The sequence below is a fragment of the Nilaparvata lugens genome, chromosome 10 (assembly GCF_014356525.2).
Source record: "Nilaparvata lugens isolate BPH chromosome 10, ASM1435652v1, whole genome shotgun sequence".
Taxonomy (NCBI): domain Eukaryota; kingdom Metazoa; phylum Arthropoda; class Insecta; order Hemiptera; family Delphacidae; genus Nilaparvata; species Nilaparvata lugens.
In genome coordinates, this window is record NC_052513.1 from 8,720,033 (window position 1) to 8,747,732 (window position 27,700).

General features: G+C 34.8%; 2 protein-coding genes across 5 annotated transcripts in view; one reads left to right on the forward strand and one right to left on the reverse strand.

The window, feature by feature from the left end:
- Positions 1 to 574: 574 nt before the first annotated feature.
- Positions 575 to 11,371, reverse strand: LOC111046819. The gene is made up of 5 exons (XM_022332460.2): positions 11,052 to 11,371; positions 9,696 to 9,775; positions 6,382 to 6,593; positions 4,911 to 5,033; positions 575 to 750 (listed from the first exon to the last, which is right to left on the reverse strand). The coding sequence occupies exons 1-5, from the start codon at positions 11,184 to 11,186 to the stop codon at positions 623 to 625; spliced, it is 678 nt and encodes a 225-aa protein (XP_022188152.2). The 5' UTR covers positions 11,187 to 11,371; the 3' UTR covers positions 575 to 622.
- Positions 11,173 to 27,700, forward strand: part of LOC111056823 (mediator of RNA polymerase II transcription subunit 13) — a 117,472-nt gene continuing 100,944 nt past the window's right edge. For all 4 annotated transcript variants that reach the window (XM_039436223.1, XM_039436224.1, XM_039436226.1 and 1 more), the window contains exon 1: positions 11,173 to 11,371. In XM_039436223.1, the coding sequence (XP_039292157.1) occupies positions 11,303 to 11,371 (69 nt within the window). In that variant the 5' untranslated portion in view covers positions 11,173 to 11,302. The remainder of the gene's footprint in view (positions 11,372 to 27,700) is intronic.

Below are 27,700 nucleotides of genomic sequence, written 5' to 3' on the forward strand. Positions count from 1 at the left end.
CTCTGTACATGACAGGAAAAGGCTGAAATTTTCAGAAACCTCTCTTCCAGGTTTAACGGCAATGCTGTAAAGTTTTCATGCGGCTACCATGATTCATTCATCAGTTATTAGCAATCCAATATGGAGCTACCACTATCTTCTACCGCCAAATGGGAAATACAAATACGAAGTGTCATCCGTTTTTAACAGTAAAACGGGACTAAAATCCAACGTAAGCTGTGTAGTATGTATGGCTGATTTCAACATATGTAGAGATGAATGAATTTTGTCAAGAGAAGGCTAAGGACGGTGTCCGGGGTCTTCGGACATCTTCGAAAAGTTTGGGGCACGTGAAGTGTGTGGACGGTCACTTCGATGTTCGTTCACAAATGTTATTATTTCTTCAACAGAGGATTGGAACAAGAAGCAATTGGCCTTGACGCTTGACATACCTCTGGTGTCTGATTTCACTCATCATAGTGTCTGTACTTTATTGTCATTGAAAGATTTACTATCAATGGGCTTTGAGAGAATAAATTCTATTTAGGCTATTAATAAAAACAGTACCTTGAATAAGGTAATGAATCCACAGAAATACTTAAACTATAGTTTATTCTACATATTTTACAGCTAATATTTCAATTTATTTGCAATCATAATCATAAGGTGATTTTGTTGTATATCCTTTGTACTTCTTACGTGTCCTTAGGCCAGTAACCAATGTGGAACTCTTTGCAAAAACTGATTTTCCTTTAAACATCACGTCAGTGTCTGTAAAAGTACGGAAAACACTAAATTAATGACCAAATCATGATTTTAGGCTTCAGAAAATGATTAAAATTAAACCACCCTAGCATTCCATTAAAAATAATCTTTATTTTCGTGAGTATTCAAGATTCGCATATAAATAAAATCTTTATTAAAGAGATCAGTTTCTGACAAGCCACTACAGTACCTAGCATAACCTCAAGAAAATATTGACTATGCTTGAGAAGAAAATTGGTATGTTCAAGTAAATATTGGAAACAAAAAGGAAATGTTCAATAAAAAATATATCGCTCCTGATACGCAATAAAGGAGACTGAGATTCAATTTTGACTGTTATCAAACAGTGCATAATTGAAAATTTGAAGAGAATTGAAAATAAATCGCTATACTCTTGTACAGCAAGCCGGAGACAGTACAGATTCGAAGAAGAGCATGTTAACTGCACTTCAACTTGAAGGCGAACGCACACAGCTGCAGACAGACGTCTGCAGACAATCAAAAAAATCCCTCCCCAGGTGTTCAAATGTTGCAACACACACAGACGTCCGTCTGTCTCCATATGTCTGATCACGTCTGCATACAGACGTTTGATTTTTCTCAGTCAGTCTGCTGCGGTGTACACTTGACCTTAACACTGCTAAAGCTCTGTCACACTGAACCGAGTGTAAAACGATCAAGAACAAGTGTAAAAGAGCATTCTAGTTTGAATTATAATTGAAGATATCACATTTTCACTAACACAAACGCTGACTTTCAATCAGTCTCACCTTTACGTGAAAGTTATTGTTATGAAATAGGAGAGCGAGTAATTTATGCAATTTCAACTGCCGCTGTCTTTTCCATACTATGTTTGGATTCAACTAATATTTACAGAAAAAAGGTACTATAATTATATTTTATAAACAAAAATAAGTAGCCCTGAATTCATACATTTTAAGAAGATTTACAGAAGAATATGACAACCAATAACTTTACAGGTTTTCAAAAACACTCAAGACTGCTCCTGAATGGGTGATCTACTGAAAATGATTGCTTTCTATCTGTTCTATTGGAATTTAGTATTTCGTTCATCACCGTTTTGAATCAGAATCAGTAAGATGTAATTACAAGTTGATTCTCAATTGGAAAGTTAAGATTCCAATCCTAGTCATGAGTCCTTTTAAGCCGACTATTTATAATTGAAATAATAGTAAACCCTGAGCAGTGGAGCTAGACCAGAGAATCGGTCAGTCGGTTCTAGTCCAATACACATCAACCAATGCATTAATTTCAGTACATGAATGTCATTATCTCTAATCTCATGACCCAAGCAAATACTTACATATTATGCAGGCATTATACATACAGAGGAATCCAAAAAATGTATACCTACACACTTTGACAGTGAATATTTTGGTAACGCATTAGCAGGCCGTTTCAGACCTCTATACGTGGCTTGAGCGACGTCTTTTGAAACATCTCCCAATGTTGATAAATCTGTCTATTTCAAACAGGCATAGCAAAGCTGACGCTACATAACACGCATCGTCAATACAATGCTATGGTAACGGGTAGACAGACGTCTGGGTATCATCCCATCAGGATGTCACCTCTAAAACCTGTTCATGGGGTGACCGGCTGACGCTGACAACTTGTCAACTCTCCAAGGAGGTGCCATGCAGACGGGATGACCGGTGAACGAGCAAGGAGACACTCAGTCGTGCACGGCAACGACAAGTTGTCACCTGCGATTCCAGTAGGTGCCATGCAAACGAGTTGACAAGTCTAATGTTTTCATTCATTCTCAGAGTTTAAAAGGCCTTGATTTTGACTATCTCTCAGTCCTACCACAGTAAAAAGAATCCTTATAATGGCCTAAAAGTGAGTGGATAAGTCAGTCAGTTAAGACATTTATTAGCATATTTGCACGCAGACGGTAATAGAAGGACGATGTGCCAATATCCCGGAGGTAACTATCAGACGGGATAACCAGGTGACGCGAGCGAGCGAGTTGACACTGTCGTTTATGGTTCTGACAGAGTGTCACCAGCAATTCCAGTAGGTGACATGCTGTCGGGATGACCAGGTGACGCAAGCGATTTTTTTATTTAATTATTAAATTCAGAATTACACAACTTACAGAATAGTACCACAGGCTTACACCCAAAACGGTTCCAATTCTAATTTTTACAACAGTCCAAATTAATGTAGTATTTCACGAGGGAATAAGTTGTCGCCTGAGGACAAAATGCTGATACAGGTGGACACCCAGTCGCATACCCTTTCAACGAAGCCGTCGCTCCGTATCTCGGGTAGCGCATGCGCATTTATGCGCAATGACACTCGACCACCGCTCAATACGTGATCTACTACAAAAATATTTTTTGGTGTGAACTGTTCATGGCTTGTATACTAATACGCTAGCATAGCAGATACGTGCTACATCACCCGAATACGCAACGACGGTCAAAATCGGCCTCACAGTTTGCATGTAGGCTACTCATGCCACACTATCTTTTGACAAAACATTGAACTACAATACACAAAAAGATTCACAGTTGTACCTTGTTTTGTTCTCTTTACGTTCACTGTCAATATTAGTGTACACATTTTTTGACCCCTCTGTGTATGTACGCTTCATTCAACAAAAAACTGATCCAATGGTTGTAGGGTTGTTGGAATTGAATAATATTAGGAATATTTCAAATTCCATGTGATAAATTGGTGTCGACAATAATAAAGAAGCACACTTAAATGACAATATGTAACAATAATCCATGCCCAAGTAGCCTCAATATGCGCAACGAAATACTTGATTTTATTGGACATAGGCTCTGATCATTGGACATAAAAATTTAAAAGTGGCTGAACAATTAATACAGTTTGATTACAACAGAATTCTGAAATGGTCCCATGACAGAAATCTTATAATCAACAGGAAAAAAACTGTACTAATGCACTTTAAATCTCCACATCTGAGATGCAACGTAAATCCAACTGTATTAAGCCACGACTGTCATTGCCTTCATGCTGATGCTTCTCAGATCTGCACTTGTCCGTCTCTTACTTTAGTAAATAGTACCCGTTACCTTGGCATTATAATTGATAGCAGCCTGTGATGGTGTCCTCACATAGACTACATTTCAAAAAACTTCAAGCGCTTAACGCTAAAGTCTTTTATTTGCATAAAAATATCACCCCTGACTGCCTATATCTGATTTATAAGTCCTTGATGGAACCAATAATTAGATATGGCATTGAATCATGGGGAAGTGCAGCCGATTATCTTTTATCTAGAGTTGAACGAATATAATTAAGAACATTAAAATGTATAACTACCAGAATTCCTTATGTTAACAATATTGATCCATACAACCCACGTAGCTTAAAAATATTCTATCATACATTATCGCCCAAACATTTCTATCTTTTCAAAATTGTAATACTCCACAAAGAAAATTTATACTATAGACTCCTTACTCCTCCCTCACCCTACAATTTAAGATCTCCGTCACTATATGTAGTACCCAGATTCAATAATATTTATGGTAGAAGATCCCTACATTATGTAATTCCCTACTTATTTAACAGACTACCTCCAAATATTCGTGATTACTCTAAGAAGGATGTAATGTTGTATCTCAATAATAACAGCACAATCAATTTATAAAATTAATAATATTACAAACGTACTCATAATTTAAGAAACGTCAAGTTAAAAAAAACGACAGCATATGCTTACATTATTAGTATTTTTCAATTTTTGCTGGCTGAAGTTTGAAATTTTCCTTTTATTGTCACTGCAGCCTGCCTCAACGATAAAAATGTACTATTACTTGTGTAAAACAATTTTTTCCTTATTATTTCATTCCTTTCTAATTAATTTTCTTTTTTCCTTTTTTTCATTACTGTAATTCTGTATCAAAATCTGATGTATATTTCTTATTTTATTTTTGCATTTTGTATCAGTTTTCTTTCATTTTTTACTTACAATCTTTGAAGTGTAATATTTATTTTGTCTAAGTTTATTTATCTTTTGTAACTCATTTTTTCCCTGTAACTGGGCACCCGCCGAAAAACCTTTGGGTTTGGCAGGACCCTCAACTGTTTGAATTGTGAATAAAATTTTGATTTGATTTATTGTGAATAGATGGAGATCTAAAAATAGAAATTGAAGAACATACCCGGATGGAATCGTACGTAATCAGGCTGGAGATAGAGGTTCTCAGGCAGATCGGTTCTCTTTTTCAAGGCATCGTAGGGTGCAGTCGTGTCTACTGGTGTCTCATAAAAAGCGCGTAGATCATCTGCAAAACACATTGGGTTTATTAAAATGTAACCTCAATGCAGTTCATATGAATGCAATTTAACAAACTCTCAAATGTTCAATAAATTTACACTTCCTATCTTCCTGGATCATTTCTATAGTGAGGTCCACTTTATAATGGCAGTGTTTGATTAGCAATGGCATTGCTATCCTTGTCTATCATTGCGCCTTCTCTTTCTCTATTTGCTCTGTTGCCAGATCGTCTTTTAACAATGTAGAATTAATAATTAACAAAATATTTAATCTTAATTATGAAAATTCATCATGAAATTATTGAAAAATATAATTTCTCGCTGATTATTTTAAACGAGAATGAACAGTTAATATTAAATCAATAAACCTGTATCAGCTACCGTCTACAGAAGGCATTGACAAGACAGAGGGATCGACAGCGTTGTTCCCCTATCTTTCTCCACTGCCATTACAACGTGGACCTCACTATAGTTATTTCTTATCTTTACATTTGACAAGGGACGTTTAGTGAACACATAGTACCGGATGTACAAAATCCGGTTTAATTTTAATCGTGATTAATTTCACGAGAACCAGAGAAGCCTACTTTTCGAAATAACCTTTTTTGATTGGTTCTCGTGGAATCAAACACGAATCATGATTAAAAATTAACCGGCTTGTGCAACCGGGCCCTAGTATCTTAAGCCTATTTCAACCATGACCGTATTATTAGAATTTAGACTCAACACAACATAATTATTAGTCTACCTGGAGCGAGGAGTGAGGTAGGTTTAGGTTGGGTCAGGATTCCAAACCCACAAATAATACAGAGATACACTCTTGCTTTCCTTTAGGATGAAAACATAGTGGAGCGGCGAAATTAGCATCAAGTTTGAGAATTGAATATAGGCCTAATCTGTAATGAATGTTGTTTTTATGAATACATGACATTCAATACTTTAAAATTTGAATATACCTGTACCTACGCCGCTCTACTATGTTTTCACCCACATCCATGCTGGCATGTATTGACAGAGAATGTAACTACCTAGAGGTTATTCTGCCTTCAAGTTCTTTCAACAGAGGTTTCCACCTTAAAATAAATCACATCTACTATAAATATAAAACTTTCTGTCAAAGTAATAATAATACAAATTAATAATATAATATAATAATAAAAATTATTATTATTACTTACAATAATACCATAGCCATCAGCTGATCTTTTTCACCAATCATGTATTAGATTCTAGGCCTACACTGCGGCGTTGCAATATCGTAGGCCAGGGCCTTGTATTAGAGGTGGCTATGATAATACTCATGAAGGAGATAGATTTATATAGGCCTAATTGAAATAAATGAATCATTTCACTCACCCAAAGTAACTATTTTGAACAGCAATGAATTGGGAATTCCATGCTTAAACTCATTGAAACATTCTGTGAAGAGTGTATAACGAATGTTTGGATCTGTCAGTTTGTATTTGGGTGATATTGCATTTTCCTTTCCGAGAATCCGTTCACAAATAGCAGTTACCCTGCTGTTAACATGGTCAGGTGGTATGTATTCTTTCAAATTGCGCAGGAACCTGGAAAAATAATATTGTATTGAATAAGATAATAAAAATTACTATAATTCACTTGAAAGAGATTCAGATCAATTTGAACCTTTAGGTGATTGTGCATGAATCTTTGTTTAGTAATTCAATATTTTCATCAATTCTAACTTCATAACTGAAAGCTCATTAATGATTGTGTGAAATTTTCAGATTCCCGATCACTTGATTCAAAATGTCTAGTTTAGTACTTACTGTGAGTTTATTTTTTTGGGTTAAAATTTTAAGAAATTGCTTCTTATTGGTTCCTGACTTTGAACGTGCTATTCAGCAGAGTTCTAAAGAGGAACAGTTTTGGACTATTTTCTCTATTTATCATTCTCAAGATTTGATTATGTACTTACAAAATAATAAATTGTCCAACGCTGATTAATCTTAAATAAATCCGTAGACTACATATCTCATAACTACGATTTGTTTATTTTAATTATAAATAAACAAATATTATATTATATAGTGAGGTATCATTTTGAAAAACTTTTCTTAATTTCTCGGGAGTGTCTTTCCTTGATAAATTTAGAAATTATTTCTAGAATATAGTTGAAAATATATAATTGTATAAATTTCGCAGAAGCTATTTTTTGTTTGTACTTTTGTTTACTGAAAAATAAATTTATTCTTCATTTATTTACTAGGCCTATTGCCAATTTAAAAAAATATTAAATGTTTTTGACATCCTCTGGATGTGTCGTTAAACACCCACAGAGATTATTAATATTTATACTTATATTTCTTATAGTTGACATACAAGCTGTTAGTATCAATGTACTGAATTTTGTGTCCAAATCTATACTGTTCCTTCCCCTGTTGTTGTTTTTATTGTGGCATCGTAGTGCCCTTCGGTAAAGTGAGGGATGTGCACCTAGTAGTGCATTGGTAGTGGTAAGCGTTTTTATGGGGTTGTGGACTCTGCTCAAAACATCTTAGGGCCAGTTTCCGAGCTCGGGATTTAGCTAAGTTCTAGACTTTAGCTACAGCTGGAGTAAGAAAATTTACTTTCTAAACGGGGCATAGTCGCAGTTTTTATGATAATATTCTCATTAATCGGAAACATTTTTCCTTGACGAAATGAAACATTCCTAAATAATTCAAAATAGCTGAAACTTTACACTATTTTATCTTTATTTGGTGTTAAATTTTCTAGTTTTCGAAGTTTTATTTAAAAATTGTTAGTCGTTTTACTGCGACTACGCCCCGTTTCGGAAAGTCAATTTTCTGACTCCATCTGTTTAGATGTTCAATGTCTAGAACTTAGCTAAATCCCGAGCTCGGAAACCGGCCCTTAGAGTCATATCTGACTCTACTTGGATTCGAACACAATCAGTGACAATGGGAGGAGCTGCTTCCTGTCCACTCCCTGTGAATTTTGGGGTACCTCAGGATTCAATACTGGGGCCGATTCTGTTTATCATAATGACCTGGACAACAATGGCTCAAATCTCCTGTTTGCTGACGATACATCATTGCTGTCATCTGGCATTGACCTTCAGCAGGTGTTTAATTGTCGGCGGAGCATCTGCAGTCTTCAACTGCATGGTTCCAGGTAAATCGTTTCCTGAATGAGAGCAAGATAAAAAACATCATCTGCGGTTCTCCGCGAAGTCTGCCTCATGATCAGGAACCTGTGAAGCTGCTGGGCTTTGTCTTGGATTCGAAACTCAGCTGGGCTAGCCACATCCAGCAAGTGACTAGACCTAGCGCCGCAGTGCAGGATGGTTTCTCACAGCTTGGCGTTTGAGATGGGTGTCTGGCTTGGAAGTGTTTCGGCCGCATTGCAGGATGACTGTTAACGGTTGCCGGAAGATCAACAGCTGGTTTTTTCGTTATAGAGAAATTCTGATTGCAGATTCGTTCTCAGCGACCCCAAGTTTAGCTTGAAGGCTCAGAATGACAACAATGTTTTTAAATAATTAAAAATCATCATGAAAAGTCATTAATATGGTAGTACACCACGTTTCTGGAAACTTTTTACTGGTGACTGGAGTTATTATTGATTATAGGTAACACAAAAATCAAAATAATCGTGAGAAAGAATACTGCTGATTAACACGAATAAGACCGCCACTCCATTGTTCTATTGTCTCGGCTGCTTGGCTGAGCCTGGCTGGAGGGATCAAATAACCGACTAGATTGATCTTTCGTCTGTCCGCTAGGCGGAACTACGCCGACCATTGCTGAGTGGAAGATGTTACTGCGGCCGTTCGCATTCCCACCAACGCTGCTATTATTTGCTGTCTCAGCGCCTAGTCCGAGTCAGACAAGCATCCAGCCTGTACTGAGGAGCTAGCTTAAGAGACTGTCCCAGATCTGTTACTTGTTGCTAAAGCTGAGGGGACATGTGACGGAGGCATATCTGGTCATGGTGTATCATGCACTTTTCCACGGCCATATCTCCTATGGTCTACTCATGTGGGGTCAACCAGCCAAGGTTGTGAACATCCTGAAGCTGCAATAACGGGCTACTATGATTATAACTGCAAGCGAACATCATGCACATTGCAAGTCCATTTTTGTTAGATTAGGTCCTGACAGTACTCAGCCACTTTCTTCTTCTCTGCCTCATGTACATCAAGAAGAATAAACAAAATTTGTTAACCCGGACTGATGTACATCACCATAACACCAGGCATCGAGTGATGTTTGACGTGCCCAGGATGTGCCTCCTGAGTCGCGAGTATGCTGGTGTGTGAGTGCAGCTCTACGCTACTTCAACAGGTTACCTGCAGGAGTGAAGCAGTTGGATACCAACAAGTTTTTGAGAAGGTTGTGACCAGTTTTTTGAGAGCCAGTGCTTATTATGATGTCCAGGAATTTTTAAACTATTACCTGTATCAAATACTATCTGGCTAATTTGCCAGTAAGTCAAAGAGCAAGGCCTTAGATGTAAACTAAGTGTGAGTTATCTTGATCACTGCCATCTTGATAGGTTAGTCGGTTAAAGTGTTTGTTGGTTGACTTTTATTGTGACAATGACGCCATCGATCCTACAAGTGTAGGTAATGAATGATGAAGAAGATATCAGTTATAATTTAAGATCATTAAATCAGTAGAGATGATAGAATTAAAACAAATTACCCTCGAGCAGATATTTTTGAAACTGCAGATCTCAATTTGGCCCCAGGAACATTTGATGATGAATAACTGCGAGAAAATGTCTGAAACACAGAAATCAGAGTACTACTTTCTGTCCAGAACGGTAACTTACATAAGGATAGAAACAATGGATCTAGAATGGATCTTCTAATTATTATGTATAAAAAAATATTTCTATATACCTGAAGTTGGATTCAAAGAACGTCTAGAGGTCTCAGTTTCCAGTAGAAGCTCTCATTGAAGATTGCTTATTCATGGTAAGGTTAGTACTATAATATCCTGAACTTATCAAAGTTAAGATAGTACATCTGCATAAACGCAACATACCTGAATTCAACTCTTGAACAAAGAACAAATTGTACCTATATAACGTTGATTATAGCTTTACTTATCAATTGTATTATTCTTCTATGATAAAGTATAAAAATTAATTCACTTGAATCGAATGTTTTGTGAGTAATTACAGGCCACCCCTATTGTAATGCAATACGGTAGTTCAACATAGAGAATTAGAATTGCTTCAAGCTTCAACAAGTAGGATTTGAATTCAGACCTGGAGAAAGCAAATTCTACTACCTAATCATCAAAATAAAAAATACTAAATCAACTGCACAACTATAACAGCTATAGTTAAACAAAAGTAACTGCAATACAAGCTTATAACGTTTGCTTACTTTAAAATTAATATGCTTTATTAGCTAAAAATGTTATACTTTATTGGATTATTATTAAATTGTGTGAAAATGCAGTATAAATCAAAAATCTATATACTATGTTCCTAGAATAACTTTAATAAGTACCGGTATAGCCTGAACAAACTACTTGAAGGTTAGGTGCAAATAATACTTTGAAATTTTCTCTTGAATCTTTGAATTGAAAAACATAGAAATCGATAGATAGAATTAATTAATTTAATAGTTGATGAATTTACACGTAGATATAGAAGAAGTAATCATAAGTGAAAATAATATATGATCAAGTTAAATAATAAACCTACAAATAGTTTATAAAATTACAGCTGAAAAATGCTAAAAATGCAAATAACTTGGATGTATTGTTTTACGATAATAAAATAATAAATTTATGCATAATAATTGGTAAAAACTATTTCAAGTTAACAAAAAGTTATAATTTAATTTAAAAAATAAAAATTCAACTAAATTGTTAGGTTAAGTAGGCTACTAAAAATAATCAAGTGAAATTAAGTTAACCTGTATTGTGAAAGTTTGCCTATTGCTTTAGTATGATATTGATTATGAATTTGATAAGTTAATATATAAATAGAAATACAACAATAATATAAATAATATTAAACGTAAAATTATTATTTATACTCACTTTTGACAACACATGCTTTATGAGAGCTGCCATGACAGTTATTGCTTCATACCACGTGATCGATATTGACCAATGGGATGCGCGCGGTGGGTCTGCGCTTGTTGTCCTATCCATCCGCCATTTTACAGCCGCCATTGAAAGGTGAAAACTCTCCGCAATGAGTCTATAATAACATCTAATATTTAGTGGTTTTTAGTTAGTAAAATTGAGTGAATAGTGCTTCAAAGGATACCTTTAATCATGGATACAGCATGACGCATCCGAATCACCAAACCAACGGTGCCAGTTTGGAGGATTGTCACACAAACTTCTTTGCACTGGTAGGCTATGTTAGTTTCTTAGGCTAGCCTAGTTCGGTTTGAAAATGTGTCAAACTGAAACCGATTACTTTACATAACATTTGTCTTGAAACTATTTTTCATGTAATTGTTTACCAAATTTGAGTGGACGGTGCAATATTATTGACGAAATTGGTTTTTACGTTTTATTTTATACATCTGTCCTAAGTGTCACGCTTCGACTATCCCCGGTAGGCTTTGATTTCGTGTCCCACTAAAAAGTATCCTTGAATCGGATAATTTGTTTAATGACAAACAGTTCTTTATATTTGTTTAAATTTTCAGTAATAACCTATTTTTGCTGGGTTCAAAGGATTGTATTTTTCTAATCAGCTGATGTTCGTATCACACTCACAAACTAATTTCAAACTTGCTAAATACTGTGTTTACTTTCCTTATTTTCCCTATGCATTAGTTGTTTTACATAATTTTATGGCGTAAAACTTTTATTATTCACGTAATAGCTTTTTTCCAACTGTCCGTTTTTTAATTTTTGTACCGTAATATTGTACCCTAATAAATACAAAAGGTTCCCATGGATCTTCTAAAGTGCAGAACGGTACCGGCAATCAAATAAATACCTAGGCCTAATCCATCAAATTATTTCAATTATTTATTTAGATAAAGTAAAACATTTATTTTTCAAATCATAAAGTTCATTTTGCCTACAAAAGTTTTAGCCTACAATTTGTTGAAAATTTTTTAAATGCTCAAAATTCTTTATATATCAAAATGCACAGCTTAATATTACTGTAAAATTACAGTTGAATTTCTAAAAATTAATTAAAACTATACAATTTAAATCCTACTTTTTGAAACTAAGGACATCTGCCCATGGGTTGGCTCATTTTTCTGAATGAGGATCACTGAGCAGTCCTTTCGAACTAGAAACTATAAAAAATGTCTGATAACTAAATCATGAACTCTACAAGTAAAAATATTCAATCAGTTTCATTTGAAAGTTTTCCACAAGTTTGATTCATTATCAAAACCTCTAACTTTGTTTGATTTAAAAAAAAGTTTATAGTATTTTTTTTATTCCATCAAAACATCTCTCACACTTTTATCTGTGTTCTATGGTGTTTCTTCAAGACAATCCTTCATCACAATATTTTTAACAAATTGATATAAAGTAAAAGAACTTTTAAGCTCAAAAGGAAATTCTCAACATAAAATATTTTATCTTCCCCTGAGAAACTTGTTTCAACAGATACTCTAAACTGTAAATATCCAAATGCTCCAACACATTCAATTTTCCAAGTGTAAAACACTAGTTTTTAGGTAGGCTATATAGTTTAGACTAAATTTTCTTGTAATCATTCCTTGAGATTGCCACATTATTTTATAAAATTTGAGTAGACTCTGAAGTCCTTGATGGCTGTTGGTTGTATAAAGTAGTGTTGAGGTTTGTTTAATTAGTTGATTCAACTCTTTTGTATCAGTTTGTTGAAATAAATCATTATTACATTATACATTATTGGAATGTGAATAATTTACTGTAAGTTGGAACATAAGTAGGTCTCTTCACATTTCGCTTTCATATCATGACGTTGAGGAGTGCTGCTGTCTGGTGGCGGCGAGTGTAAAGTGTGATGGCGCGCTGTTGCCAAGCTGCACCGGTGTGATTGCTCATTCTGCATTCACCGGTGGGGGTTGTCGGCTGGTTTGCAGCTGGGTGCACGACGCGGCAACAGTGCTGCCTGTTTGACAGCGCCAATATTTATGAGGCTGTGCGACTGGCGCGACTTTCAATAGTGCGGTATTTGGGAGCGCGTGCTACTATAGCATACAGACCGAAACTAAGACGTAATAAATGCTAACTTATGATACTAAACCAGACTAATAGTCAATATTAGCCAGTCGCAGCTCATCATAATGAAACCTCAAACATATGTGGACAATATAACTTTAGCAAACTACTGTTGAAACAGACCTTTGATTATTAACATTATAGTTACGTTTCCGTACTTGAAAAGATTGATAGCACTGAAACCGAAAATCTTGAATATGGAGTTGAAAAGTTCATAAGCTAATAGACCTGAACAAGTATTGCTCATTTTGATAAAATTGAATACGCTAACTTAATAGACCATACGTTGATTCAGCTTCAAGTTTAGATGAATTCTGTGAATAAAGTGTGTTTTTAATTAAAATAGGGCTAAGGCATCTCATTTTCCTCCTTTTCGATTAAATCCCGTTCATATCAATATTGCAATTAATTATTGTAGTGCACATGACATACAATAACATAACAATTAGTCCAAATTTTAAGCTTGAGAACACTACTTATTTCATCCTAAGGCCTAAAATATTTATCTGCAATAATTTTGATTTTTTTAAATATTTTTTTAACCATTGAATAAATCAATCTTTGTATTTAATTTGTTCATTCCAAATAGAATCTTTGAAAATTAATTTTCGTTTTCTATCAATATAATCAACAACATGGTCTTCCATGGTAGATGGTCTCTCAAGAGGCAATCTCCAAATGATCTCCTGGATTTGGTAAACTAAAGTTAGACTGATCTTCATTAAATACATTTTTATTTTTTAAATCTATTATAGGCTATATAAAATTTTGTTTTGTCACTACTAAATGTTTGGCTTATGTGTAAACCTCCAAAGAGAATGTATTAGAAGCAATAAGTTAGATGGAGTACTTGAACTGGTACAATGAGAATAATTATTGAAAACAAATCTTTTAATTGGATCAGCAAACTTGCTTATTAATCACTTTTAACTCATGAAAAAATATTCTCTATTGTGTTAATAGTTGAATGATTCCAATAGGTTTGTTTGCAATTAAATCACGTACGGATTTTGACCTATTTTTTACAGTTTATTCATCAGTAATTGTATATCAATTGACTAGTTCAGCCTACATTTATAATCCTATTGTTATTATTTGAAATCTTTAAAATGAGTTCATCATACTGATTCAGGCTATCAACTTTTTTAATTTATTCTGCATAACTACTGACAGTATAAAAATTGTTACCTTTTAATTAAGACAATCATAAGTACAGACACGTTCAGTTCCTAGTTAAGACTACCATAAGATTATTAATCTTGATGCAAACTTGATGATGTATACACATCCAGTACTTTTTATTTTGCCTCAGTTCACTAGCTCACATTGCTTGATTTAATATTATGTTTTTGCTTGTTTTCATTAACTGCTTCAAAAAAGTTGTAGTTTGTAAATTTAAAAGAGTGATAAATCCCTCAATAATTTCCCCAAATTGAGTTCAATTAATTTATCCTTCAGCTCACACAAAGTCTTAGAATAGAATCCCAAACTCTTATTATCTGGTTAATTTTGAAAAGTTGCATGCTTTGAAATTTTATTCATCCACATACTATTCAATTAGAGACATACAGGATAATTCAGTATATATTTCTATTTACGGTAATACACAGTTTTATATCCATTTCAATGAATATTTTTATATTCTACTAAAATACTCATATGCTCTGTCAGAGATAAGGGAAAATCTACTGAGAAGAAGTAGGCTACTGACTTCTCTCTGGTTCTGTCAAACTTGTATTGACAAAAAATGTCAAATCAGACTAGTAGGGATAATTATCTAATTGCCTTTGTAAACGAGCAGGTATTCGCTCTTCAAGACGAAAGTTCAATAGCTTTTGCACGATTCCTTCTAGCAGTTAATGTCATCTATTTCCATAGTGCAATAATTAGTAGAGCGAGTAAAGAGTTGTTATAGATGGGAAACCGATTTCAGTTGGTGGAAAAGCTTTTGTAATCGTATGACGTCCTCGTTTCTCGGTCGATTTTCCATCGCTTGTCGCAACAGTTTTCTCTTCTTGCGTTCGTCACGTCAATTTTCTCTCCTCCTCCATCCGATTGTTTGCAGGACGGTGATTAGAGGAGGAGGAAAGATGAGAAGGGTGGTGGAGGGAGGTCATTCACTTTCACCGCGTGTACTCTTAGCTCTGCCACTTGTATTGGCCAAAATAACCCTGCCTAGTTTATTCGTGTCGAATTTTCATTATGATTGTTGTAAATATTTCGCTTGAAGCGAAACCAACTTCTGAAAACAATTATTTTGTTTCGACTGACGATCAAGAACAACAATAAACTGTATAGTGCTTCAAATTGTATTGAATAACCTAGTTATAAACTAGCAAGCAATTCATAGTAGCCTACTCTGCCGAAATTATTAACATAATTTTTTGCAGTGAATGAAGAAAATATTTTTTAAATAACGATAAAATTCTAATTTTCTCAACGTCTCGTGGTAATTTTCTGGCTGATTTACATTAAAATTATATCTCTGACAGCTCATTTTAATTTCATTGAAACTTCAAATTTTCCTAATCATTCATTTAGTTGTCTTCCTTCATTCACATGCTCTCATACGGAAGTTTGTATATTTTTCAAATTCTCTTCAAGTATAGTGTAGTCTGTGTCGCATACGATCTTCCTGGCCATTTATTCTGCAAGTCACTTCAGTCCACTGCAATCTTCAAGTGTTGTGACGTGATACATGCTCTGAGATGAAAAAATAGATTGTGTAATTCATCATTCTCGTGCTCATTTCCCCGATGGGGCCTAGGCTGTTTCTCTGAAAATATTCCCCGTATATTCTTATCATGCTCAAGTGGGAAAAATTTAAGATGTTTGCTATAACCATTCTTCTTACTGCTCATCTCATCCTCTTTGGGAAGTAACAATTTATACTTTGGTCTTCAGTTACATTGCGATACTAATTTTTCACTCTCCAAAAGTATAGTATCCTATCGTTTACAGAACGGTTTTTTGAAAAGTGATCACAGTTGTGTTGTAAGTACCGCTTGATGCCAGCCCACTATCAGTTGTCATGAAAATTACTCAATAGTGACATGATACTCATAAGAACCTATAGTTGCATAGTATTCATCACTCATCATCTTTTTTTCCTTTTATTGTACCCAACTACAGGCCTGGAGCCAATGTGGGTACATCTGTTTCATCGAAACTGGCATTGATTCATAAAATCTGCTATGTTTGGATGGGATTTTTAGTGAATTTCAAATTTGAATTGAATGAATCATCTACTGGCATCAAACTTGTTATACTCTCATGAATGAAGAGAATTATTCATGATCACTTCAAGAACTAGATTAGTCTACTTAGAATTTTTTGCTCACTTAAACCGGATACAAGGAAATATGAGTTCACATAGTTGTAGTGCTGTTAAAAAGTGGAACAACAGTTTTCCGTCAACATTTCAGCCATAGAAAAGTTTATTCCCCAGTTGAGAGTAACTTTTTCACTACTAGTTGACGGGTGGATGGATAGTCGTAAACTCATCGAGGCATTCAAATCGAAAGCAGCGGTTTATTAATACAGTGTAGTGAACTGAGCTTAGTGGCTCTGTCTTGCGAAGGCCTCTCAGCATTCAGTCGCGAGACTGTCAAGGTCAAATCGGTTTCAAGGTCACTGGTATAGGAAGCTATCCCACCGCACTTATTCACTTTTCTCGTCCACTATTTCAATAATACCATGAAATGAGTAAAAAATTGTCCATAGTCGTGTCTTAGCTCAGGTGGGAAGGAGAGTTATGTAGTGCAGTGTTGCCAAGTTTCAGCTGGTGATACTCTATTGAAGAGAGTCACTAAATTTATCAGGAACAGAATGAATCTTAATTGACATTTTGTAACGATGTGTTGATGTTCTTTCAACTTCAACCTCATTACGTTAATACTTATCAATGCACTATTTAAAACCTATTAAATTGTTCAATGTAACTGCGCTGTTAGTTTTCAATTAAAACAGCCCTGATTAACATGTTGTAATGAATCTTTCAGTTTGAAGCTTCTGTGGTGAAGGGGGGGGGGAATTGTCAATGTTGAAATACAGAAATGTTTTGTTGCTTACCTGTGCCATAACATGATGTGATAGGTTTACAACCTCATCTACCCTGTTTGATAATATGAACGTTACACTATAATAGTACCGTATATTGATTATATGTAATGTTCAAGTAAAGTGTTATAATGCAACACAGATCTGTTGAAAATCACTTCTAGTAAACGAGAGTGAACAAGAATGAACAGTTAATAATTATCACATCAAATTTACCGGTATCAACTATCCTGTATAGAAGGCAGTGTAAAGGTAGAGAATCGGCAACGCTGTTATCCTTGTTCTATCCATTGCCATTATAACGTGGACCATTATAACTGTAGTTGTTAGTCCACTTCAATGATTGAGAAATTGCTGCAGTTATTGAGACCAAACGCTAATGAATCCTTTGTATAATTCGTACATCTTGTTGCATCATTGGAATAGTATGAACCAATACTTTTTCATCCTCAAACTGAATACTTCTTAATAGCTTATTCAAATTGCTTATTAGGTCAATCAAAATCAAAATAATTTATACACGAGTGATTCGTACATCTTGTTTGCATCATTAGAACATTTTAAATTTTAAACCAATACTTTTTCCAACTTCAAACTAAATACTTGATATTACTTCTTGATATAGCTTATTCAAATTACCTCTCAGATCAATCAAGATAATTTATACACGAGTGATTCGTACATCTTGTTGCTTCATTAGAATATTATAAACCAATACTTTTTTCAACTTCAAACTAAATACTTGATAATACTTCTTAATAGCTTATCCAAATTACCTTTTAGAACAATCAAAATAATTTATACACTTGTGATTCATGCATCCAAATTGGTGTTTGGTTGCAATTGAAGATGGTGCATGCTTCGCATAAGATGCGCATTGATGAGCTGCGATTGCTTTGGCATTGTTTGGTGGTGATTTAGCACATTGGCACCCACGTAGCATTGCATCGTCTCGTGTGAGTTGTAGGCCTACCTGTAACCTGTTGGAAGAAGTCTGGTCGCGCTTTCTGCTGCTAGGTGGATTATAGAGGGGCGCCCCTATTGAGCAAGGTGGTCAGAACTCGGAACGACTCTGCTCTAGCCTCGACGTTGACTGGAGGTCACTGGCCACTAGCTTCTCTCTCTCTCTCTCTCTCACACACACACGCTCTCTCAGTCCATCAATCTCTCTATCACTCTACATCGTTGTCTCTTTTTCGTCACTGCTGCTCTTCTGTACGGTGTATGTTTCTCCCAGATTCGTCGCCTACTACATGTTCTCTCTCTTTTATTTTTTAATTGAAAGAAAATGAAGCAACAATTGGCATGGTCCATTAAGAATTAACGGTAGCTGGTTGAGAACAGCTAGGCAGGTCTTGAATATTGGTTGACTGTTGTTTTTTAGATTTTGAAATGCTTTAGTGATGTCTCTCATCACTAGGTAGGAAGTAAGTTCAAACAAATCTATTTAATTTACTAATATTTGCATTTATCGAGTCTTGATTTAAACAGATCTAATGAAACAAATCTAGATATTCATTGAAAACACCCTAGAATGTGCTAGTACGTGGACCTCAACATCAAAATAACCCCTTCATTTGAAACTCCTCCAACAGCGTTCTAGTTTTTCTTGATATCATGAGATATACTATATAGTTCTATTAATGTCCACTGTATCACTAATCCACCGTATTTCCAAATCTTGCTGCTCTTTATTATTTCAAAATCCTATCGTGTAGGTGACTAATGATAATACACAACTCACAACTATATTCTCAACAAAATGAAAGACGAGCTCAAATTCATTCAGAAGGGAATAATGTGGCCGATTTTAACAATTCAGGTGACCGGTGTTTTGAATTCCACGTAAAATAATAAGCTTGTTCAAGGGTACTGGACTTGTATATTTATATCACTTTCCTGGTCAGTGTGTTGGCCCGTAAAGTATGAAAAGTTTATAGAACGAAAGTACAGCGTATAAAACTTTTATGATCATCGTATGGCTCGTAAAAGGAAAGTGACTAAATCTGACTAATTGTACAGTTTGCAAGAGAAATTGCCCTTGTGAACGATTCATAACGTGAAAAGTGCATCATAGAATGCAGTGGGGTGCTCTGAATGGAGTGATGGAGATTACGCATTGTGAAATGCAGCTGGAAAGGGGGGCCGAACGATGCATAGTGGGGCTGAAGAACAAGCAAGCAAGCCATGGATGGTTTCCAAATTGATCTGAAGGCACGCGAACCTGGTGGGTGGTAGGGTGGGGGTCGCTATCAAGTGCTTTGCTTGCCTGCCTTTCCCAGACAAGTGGCCAATGTTCAGCGGTCGCTTGCGTTTCTTCCCGTGTGCTACGTATCATGATACACAAGTGCGTATCATGATACACAAGTGAGCATCAGCTCTGTTGGGAAGGCGGACTTGTAGCCGAATTAGCACCCTTCAATTTTGCTAGGTGCCACTTTGTTATCATTGACAGATAAGTGTTGTGGCCTTGAAATTGGGTTTGAATTGATTGAGCCGCGGATTTGTGATTATCATGAATGCAATGGAATTCTCATTCAGAATGAGAGGACTAGTATACTAGTAGCTGTAGATACTAACACAAATAAACTATACTATGACTACGAGCACAGATAAGCAATATTATATTTAGTTATACAAGTGATGATACTAGTATCTAGATCTAGTAAATCTAGTAGTACTAGATTTCTTAAACGAATTGATTGAACCGCAGATTTGTAATCTTCAAATACTCATGAATGCAATCAAATTATCATCAGTATGAGAGAGAGAGAGAGTGCTAATGAATAGAACTGTAATTCGTAGTATTATTTTAAACTACAATAGTGAACAACTACATGCAAAAATGATGAATTTGGATGTTTTGAACGATGACTTTAATTGAAATGAAATATATCAGTTATGTAGTTTTAATAATTATCGGTAGTTTTATTTCCAATAAATTGATAATTTAAATTATTATATAAATTTTTTTCGAGGTATGGAATCCAGGAAAATGTGATCAATTTATGCACTATTGATACTACCTCTCAATAATTATTGATATTGTACCAGATATTAAGAGTATTGCTGTTAGTGTGGGTGGTTATCCAATGGATCATTTACATTTAAACATTTGTGTTGCATATTGAACGGTATAGGAATTGAGAACTGTATTGGTTTTTGACATTATACTCTTATCATCATGATCATTTTATTGTCAATATGCTATAAAGACTAATTATCCAATGTCACTTAGTCTTATCATATTGATAGTTTGAATTTGACCAGTACTCATTTAATACTTCAACTGTCATGATTCAACTATGATTTCAATGCACACAACTGTTCGTAATGAAATAACTCATCTCTTGCAGACAAAGAATAAAGAAGGTTTGAGATTGAACACGAGCATGTCTGTCGATGAGAGTGGAAAGCGAGATGATAATAAAAGAGAGAAGGGAAACCTTTTTCATTTTGCAAGAACAGTTCCCACAATTATGCAAGCCATCAATTGAATTCCTCGCGCCTTGCAAGCAGATTCTTGTGTTCAACAACGAGCTATTCTCACTGAAAAATGCGAATAAATTCATTCTTCTTTACGAGTTCAAGCTTCAAAATCATTTATATTGTAACCAGATATCAGGGAACTCTTTATCAGAAGTAGAAATGAATTCTTCTCTCCCTTGAAATTGTTTTTAAACAAATGGTTTATCTTTTTCCTCTTATGGATGGATAGATTGGTATTGCAATCTACATCGCTAGAATAAGAAAAGTGAGATCATCATTATTGTTTGTTTACTACTAATCGTGAAATCATTTTCCAATCTAGTTTTTAAATTATCAGACTGATAACTGAAATTTCCAAATCCTTATTGCCTTTTGGTAATCCTTATTGCCTTTCATTCGGAGAATGAATTCATTGTTAGTGATTGCTACAAAGTAGAGCAAACAGCCTAAACAATTTGAAAGAAAGCATTACATTCACATTCAGCCAATGTTGCATGTCAAATACTGTATGTGAAAAGTAATCCTATGAGTAGCCTTACAAGTGTGAGACTTGGTAAGATTTCACGAACTTGATCACCACAGTTTACTAGCTACACCTATTGCTATTTGAATTTATCACAAATTTTGAAAGTAGTACTTGTCATAATTTAATCACATTTTAAAATGAACATTGGAAAATACTCTTAATGACGTAATTTTTATAATCACTGCTGTATTCTTCTTTATAAAATTCTCAACAGATTGTGTTCCTTGCTCAATATGCTATTGATTAGAAGCTTATCCTCTATGGATAATCGAATTGAAAATAGTAGTCTATTATTGGTGGATGATCTTTTTGGTTTCTTTCAAAATTAAATTGAATTAAACCAATTTCTCTCGACCAATAAATAGTTGCTGATGCTTGAATAATAGCTATTAGTATAGTATTTCCTCGAACTTCCTTAGACTTTGATATCCTTTCTTTGGAATTTCCTTTCTATTGACTGCCATATTAACTCTCTATTATATAACACTGATTGTACATTTTATATTTTTGATTTCCTTCAGAATTAAAGAAACTTCTCTCGACCAATAGTTTCTGTTATAAAGAGAATGCTAAGTCATTGGCTTGAAGTACCGCATTGGGAACTTTGTTATTGGAACACAGACGAACATTCTAATGAAAAAGCGATTGCAGTGGAGGAATGGTGTTGCTCTGCACTTGTTGAATGAATTAGATTCCAAAGGCACTTGTTGAACAACTGTCTGCTGGCAGAGCCAAGGGGAATCTCAAGTGCCTCTAGAAATGCTCACTCACAAAAAAACGTCCTTATGAACTAATTGATGATTTCCGACATAATTACAGATCGTTCAAGTATACAATGAGGATAGATTCACTATTGAAACTCAAGTTTGGGTTTTTATTCATGAACAGTGTAGCCTACAAGTATAACAGAAACACGTAAACAATATTTGAAGAAGACTTCTCATATAAGAAAATCCCCGTGATAGAGGATCAAATTCTTGAGATAAATTACTTCAAGTAATTGTTTGCTAAGCATCACCAAAGAATGAATGAATTGAATAGTCAATTTTGGTTATATCATATCTCTGTTCTCATATTTGTATTACAATAATTTTGAATAAATCTATGTCGTTAATTTGATTGTACTGATTTATCAATCATATTATCAAACATAGGGAAGTATCTCCTCGATTCGTTCCTGTTCGAATAAAAATATTCATATATTTTCCCCTGTAAAATGAAGTGATTATACCTCCCTGTTTCAAGAGATACGCTTGGATAGATTGTCGGGGTAGTAGCACCCATTCCTTTGGTTGCTGTCACTGATACAAAGTTCAATATGAGTTTTCTTTTGATTTGGAAGATCCCTGTATAATGGATGTAAGCTTTATTCGTGTTTACCTAGGTTACCGCCAAGCTGCACTGCATTTGAGGTGTCTTGCTTCTTTGTTTCCCGCTGCTTGCTACTCGTCCCAACTGGCACAGGGTCTTTGAACTTCTTTCAACCATGCTTGCTCTCTCTCCTCCTCCTCCTCCTCTCACAATTATTGTCGTGTTTCTCTTCCTTGCATTCTTCTTCTCCTCTCACCTGTTTCGTTGCTCGTTATAGCTGGTCTTCTTCTCCAGACGGGGAGAAGATGCATCTTACAAAGTGTAACGTAGTTGTTGAGGAATTCCCGAGCAAATTTCTTCATAAGTCTTTTGTAGCCTATTGGAGAAATCTTGCGTCTTGTTATGGATCATTGCCTACATCTGTGCATTGAGGAAATAACACGAGTATTCATATTGAATATACAATAGTGCAAGGAGGAGACGTCAAAGAAAAAACACTGCCTCTAGGAGCACCCCCTGGAAGAAATCGATTAATTTCAGTTGATTTAGAGGAAATTTTTATTTTGTAATAATTCTATGATATGTAATTTTCTTCCCTCAAAACATCCACACATTCATCCAGTGTGTAAGGCGCTCTTTCTAACAGAACTTCCCTTATCCTTCCGTCCATCTTTGAAAAGTTGGAAAAATCTTTTTCGCCACACTGCACAGAAAGCAGCTGTTTTCCAGTCCCTACGTAGATCTGAAAGACATTGTTTGCAGACGACTCTCGTCTGACGTCAGAACAGGTTTCTTTCCGGCCTAGGCCGGAAAGAGTACCCTTTCCAGCCGCTAACATGGAACTAAGAAAGGTGATCAAAAAACAGCTGATAAAAAAAACGTTCCATTATTTGTGTTCATTATTCAATAATTAAAACATTTATAATAATATTATCTTATTGTCATTTGAAAGAATAAAAAAGTATAAACTCAACCTCCCACATAATTGAACATCATCTTTTAGGTTATTTAGACAAATCAGAATAAAAAATAAAAATACATGGACAATTCCCTGATATTCAGATTACCTCAGATTTGCTAGAGCTATCACCTTCCACTTCTGCTTTCGGAATTGCTTAGTAAACAACTATTCTCATATATATATAGTTTATTTTTGTGTGTGGCGAAAAATAGCGTTCGCACCACGGGCAACTGCGCTAACACTTGTAGGTGTTACCTATATTCAGATTCACTTCATACTGTCTGTATTGATTTAATAGGAAGCAAATTGATGTTATATATGAGGAATGCTGACAAAATCATGTTTTTCTGCTCTAGGTGCGAAATATACTATAAAATTATGGGGGAGTCTATTTATAATTTTTATTGCGCAATAGTGTGGGCCTTTCTTCAGAAGGGTTAGTCTATGTGCCTGGTAACCGAGGATTAAGCAACCACTCCTCGTATTATAGGAATGATCAATTACAACGGATGTTTTGATCCTTAAATAATAAGAGAAAATCACGGAGAGTGAAGCTTTCAAATTTATTCATTCAATATTGAAAGTCAATTATTATTACAATACTATTTTGTTTGTTTAAAATGATAGTTCAAATTAAATTGTATAATTATTGTCACATAATATATTCCTTGACACGATAAAATGTGAATAGAAAAGTTGAAGACGTTCATACTTGGTAGTACGTTTTCAAAATAGGGAATTCCGGCGTGGAAAATCTCGACGCAAAGTGTAAGCACGGAGCTCGGCTTTCCTTTCTTTTGGCTGTATCATTGACTACAGGGCGCGCGTTCGCGTTGTGGTCTGTGTGAATATAAGAAGGCGTGGGTATCGATTGTGAGCAGACGTTGCAAAATGAACCCTCCTCTTCTTATCCTCCTCCTCATCCTCCCTTTCATCACCCGTTCCCACCCCATCCATTATTAACGTTAGTCTTTTCATTTTTAATTCGGGTAGCAGAGGTCGGTTTCTCTCATTGCCTTCGCCTGTAATCGGCACTAATTTATTCATTCATATTTTCGGTGCCCACTCTTTTCTTCCTTTTTGCACTCTCACCTCTCTCCAACTCTCTGACTTTGACGCCTGCTGACATGATCGCCGATTAACGTTGTCGATAAGCAGCAGCCTATTACCCTTGACGGCTGTTAATCGAAGTGTGTTTACCCGTTCAATGGAATCCTTATGCTGCTGATCACTGTCAGAAATGTCAAACAGGTGTTTATTCAACACTAGCACTCTTATCTTTCGATTTATATCATTCTCTGAAGTGAGTTAATTGAGGGCGAAGAGAATCAAATGTTCGATGACAATACACATAAATAATTATTGTTCCTTGTACCTGTAAATTCTTGTCTAAACTGTTGTTATTAGAATATTTCGAAGGAGGTAGAGATTTTCCATGAAAACAATGATTTTTCAATAGTCTTCAAAAAAATCAATATCATATATTTGGAATTACTTTACATCGAGGGTCGCTTTTCTCAAAGTTCTTTTCCAACTATTAAAAATTCTTTCAATTAATGCATGGTTCAATTCATTAATATCGGGGCAACGAGCTTCGCTCGTTATTTATTGATAAACAGAACACAATAATTCTTCAAAATGATTGGGGAAGGTCTAACAGGCACGGCCCAAAACTGTTTCTTCCCCGAATTTTGATTTATACACTAAATATTTCAAAAAGTAGGTTATGTTCCATAAACTTGAATTCAGGTTAAATTTTCAGTCCAAACATTTGAAAATAGAAAAGTTCCAATTTAGATTGTTTACAAACCAAATTTAATAACAGAATAACACTTAAGAATAACTTTAAAAACTGTAAAATAATAGGCCTAATTAAATTTGAAAATTCAGAAACTCTAATTTAGAATGACATTCCATATAATGTCAACAAATCAGATTATTTTGATCTAGTCGATTAAAATTTTTAAATAATTTTTCTCGAGTGAAAAGCTGATTGATTGCAAATGAAGATTTTTTAAATTTCCAAATAGTTTAACAGCTGAACATAATTCTGTCTCTCTTCCACACAGCACTCGCATCTTCTGTTATCGACTGACGACGAAATTTTCATCTGTTTTTCTAAGGATGAATAATTATTATCCTTTTCATGTCCTTCAGCGAGTTTTCCCAGGATGAGCCCTAGTGCAATCGTATTATTATATCATAAACCTACTATGTTCCAAATTTCGTGAAAATCGTTAGAGCCGTTTTCGAGATCCGTTGGACTTAAATAACCAGATATATAAATAACCAGATTGATATATTTACAGAAATTGCTCGCTTAATATAAGCGATTATGTGTTTCAAATGAACAGCTGATTCTTTAAACTAGACTTTCAGTTCAACATTTACGGAAAAAATTACCCTTATTATTAATTCTTTAATTTCTGTATTTCTTTAATCTGCATCTTTTCATAAATAGTCAAGAAAATCTTAAGGGAAATCGAAAGAGTTTCGGTAGTGTAAGTATTAAGCAGATTGCTCTTGTAATCCAATAATCATTCTATCTCTAGTGATTGTGATTTTATTGAAATGAAGTTTTCGAAATGAACACGATTCTGTTATACTGCATTGTTGAAATTAACACGGAACTATGTCGTTGGACAAACAGTATAGGCTAGTGTTAATTGTAGTCGTTCATTATCTTTTAGAGATAAGACGCTTGCTTTCTACAGGTCATTATTATTACTGCTTGCTCACAAGGTCATTGCTCGTTGACAAGTCAACTTCTCTGTCAAAAATCAATGTGTGCGTTAATATTATCATCTCACTTTATTCACCTGCATTTGTCTGCAATATTTTCAAAACAGCAACAGCGCTTGAGAATTAGTTATTGTGTGTTTGTGAAATGAACTTGGAAAATTGACATGATTATCTTGAAGAATGTTCACACTTTGGTAAAATACAGTTGGGAAATTTGACTTGATCATTGCAAAGAATGTTCATAATCTCCTAAATTATAGTTGAAGAATTCAAGGTGATTATTGTGAAAAATATGTATAATATTGTTGTAGTAAACTTGGAAAACTTGTCGTGATTATAGCGGAGAATGCTCTCATAAATTCATTTCTTAAATTTTATAGTCGAAAAAATCGACGAGATAATTGTGAGAAATATTTACTTCTGTTGAAACAAACTTTAAAAACGTTGTCTATTGCAAAGAATGTTGGCTGGAGTTTTTACAAACAGCCTCATTGAATAAATTTGATTTTATGAATAAAATGAATAAGAATTCGTTGCGGAAATGAAACGGGGAAATTAGTGTTGAATTTATATCAGCAGAGTGGCTGTTTCCTTCCCCATTCAGGAATTCAGTAAAATATCTTCTTCATTGATATTGGCTCAATTTATACCACTCGTGAATTCTCGGAATCACCAGTGGTCAAGCACTGTGTTTCTCGCCTCTCCTCTCCTAATAAAATGTAAGATAATTCCATGAAAATCAATTTGTTTCCAATGTGAAGTTCAATACTGTGGCTTCACTTTCATTGGTGTCTATTACTGCAATTATATTTGTATCCCCTTTCCTCTACTCTTCAACAATTCTCGTTTTAATTTATTGATGCGCGAATTTGAGAGCTACTCAACGGCATAATCTATTTCTGTTCTATTCCTCGTGTCAATAATTCACTTTCGAAAATCACGTTCACTTTTGCAGTTGTAGTATCGATTGATTCGTTTGTAGTGCTAAATCGGTCCTAATAATAAATAATGTAGTAATAATAAATCGGTCATTGTGCTGGATTCTCCAGATCATTCCACTTCCCTCGGTCGTTAGGGTAGGTTAGGTCTAGACTTTGACTACCGAATTTTCTGGTTGATGTCAGAGGCTGCTACCTCAAATTCAATTAATTTTACATACAAAAAACAGATTAATTCTAATTGAAGAAACTTGCAAACATCCAACATTTCCTGCAAGTTTAGGAAGCAAAGTCTGTTTTTCACTTCTTTCAATATTTTTTTTCCTTGATATTAATTTTTAAAACTAAAATTCAAAACACAAAAATAAAACTATAGTGTGATTGAAAACCCATAATCTTTAGACATTATAATGTTGGTTTATTTTTCGGTGTCTCATTCATTAAAAACTAACTTGTAACCCATGCTCCGCAAGGG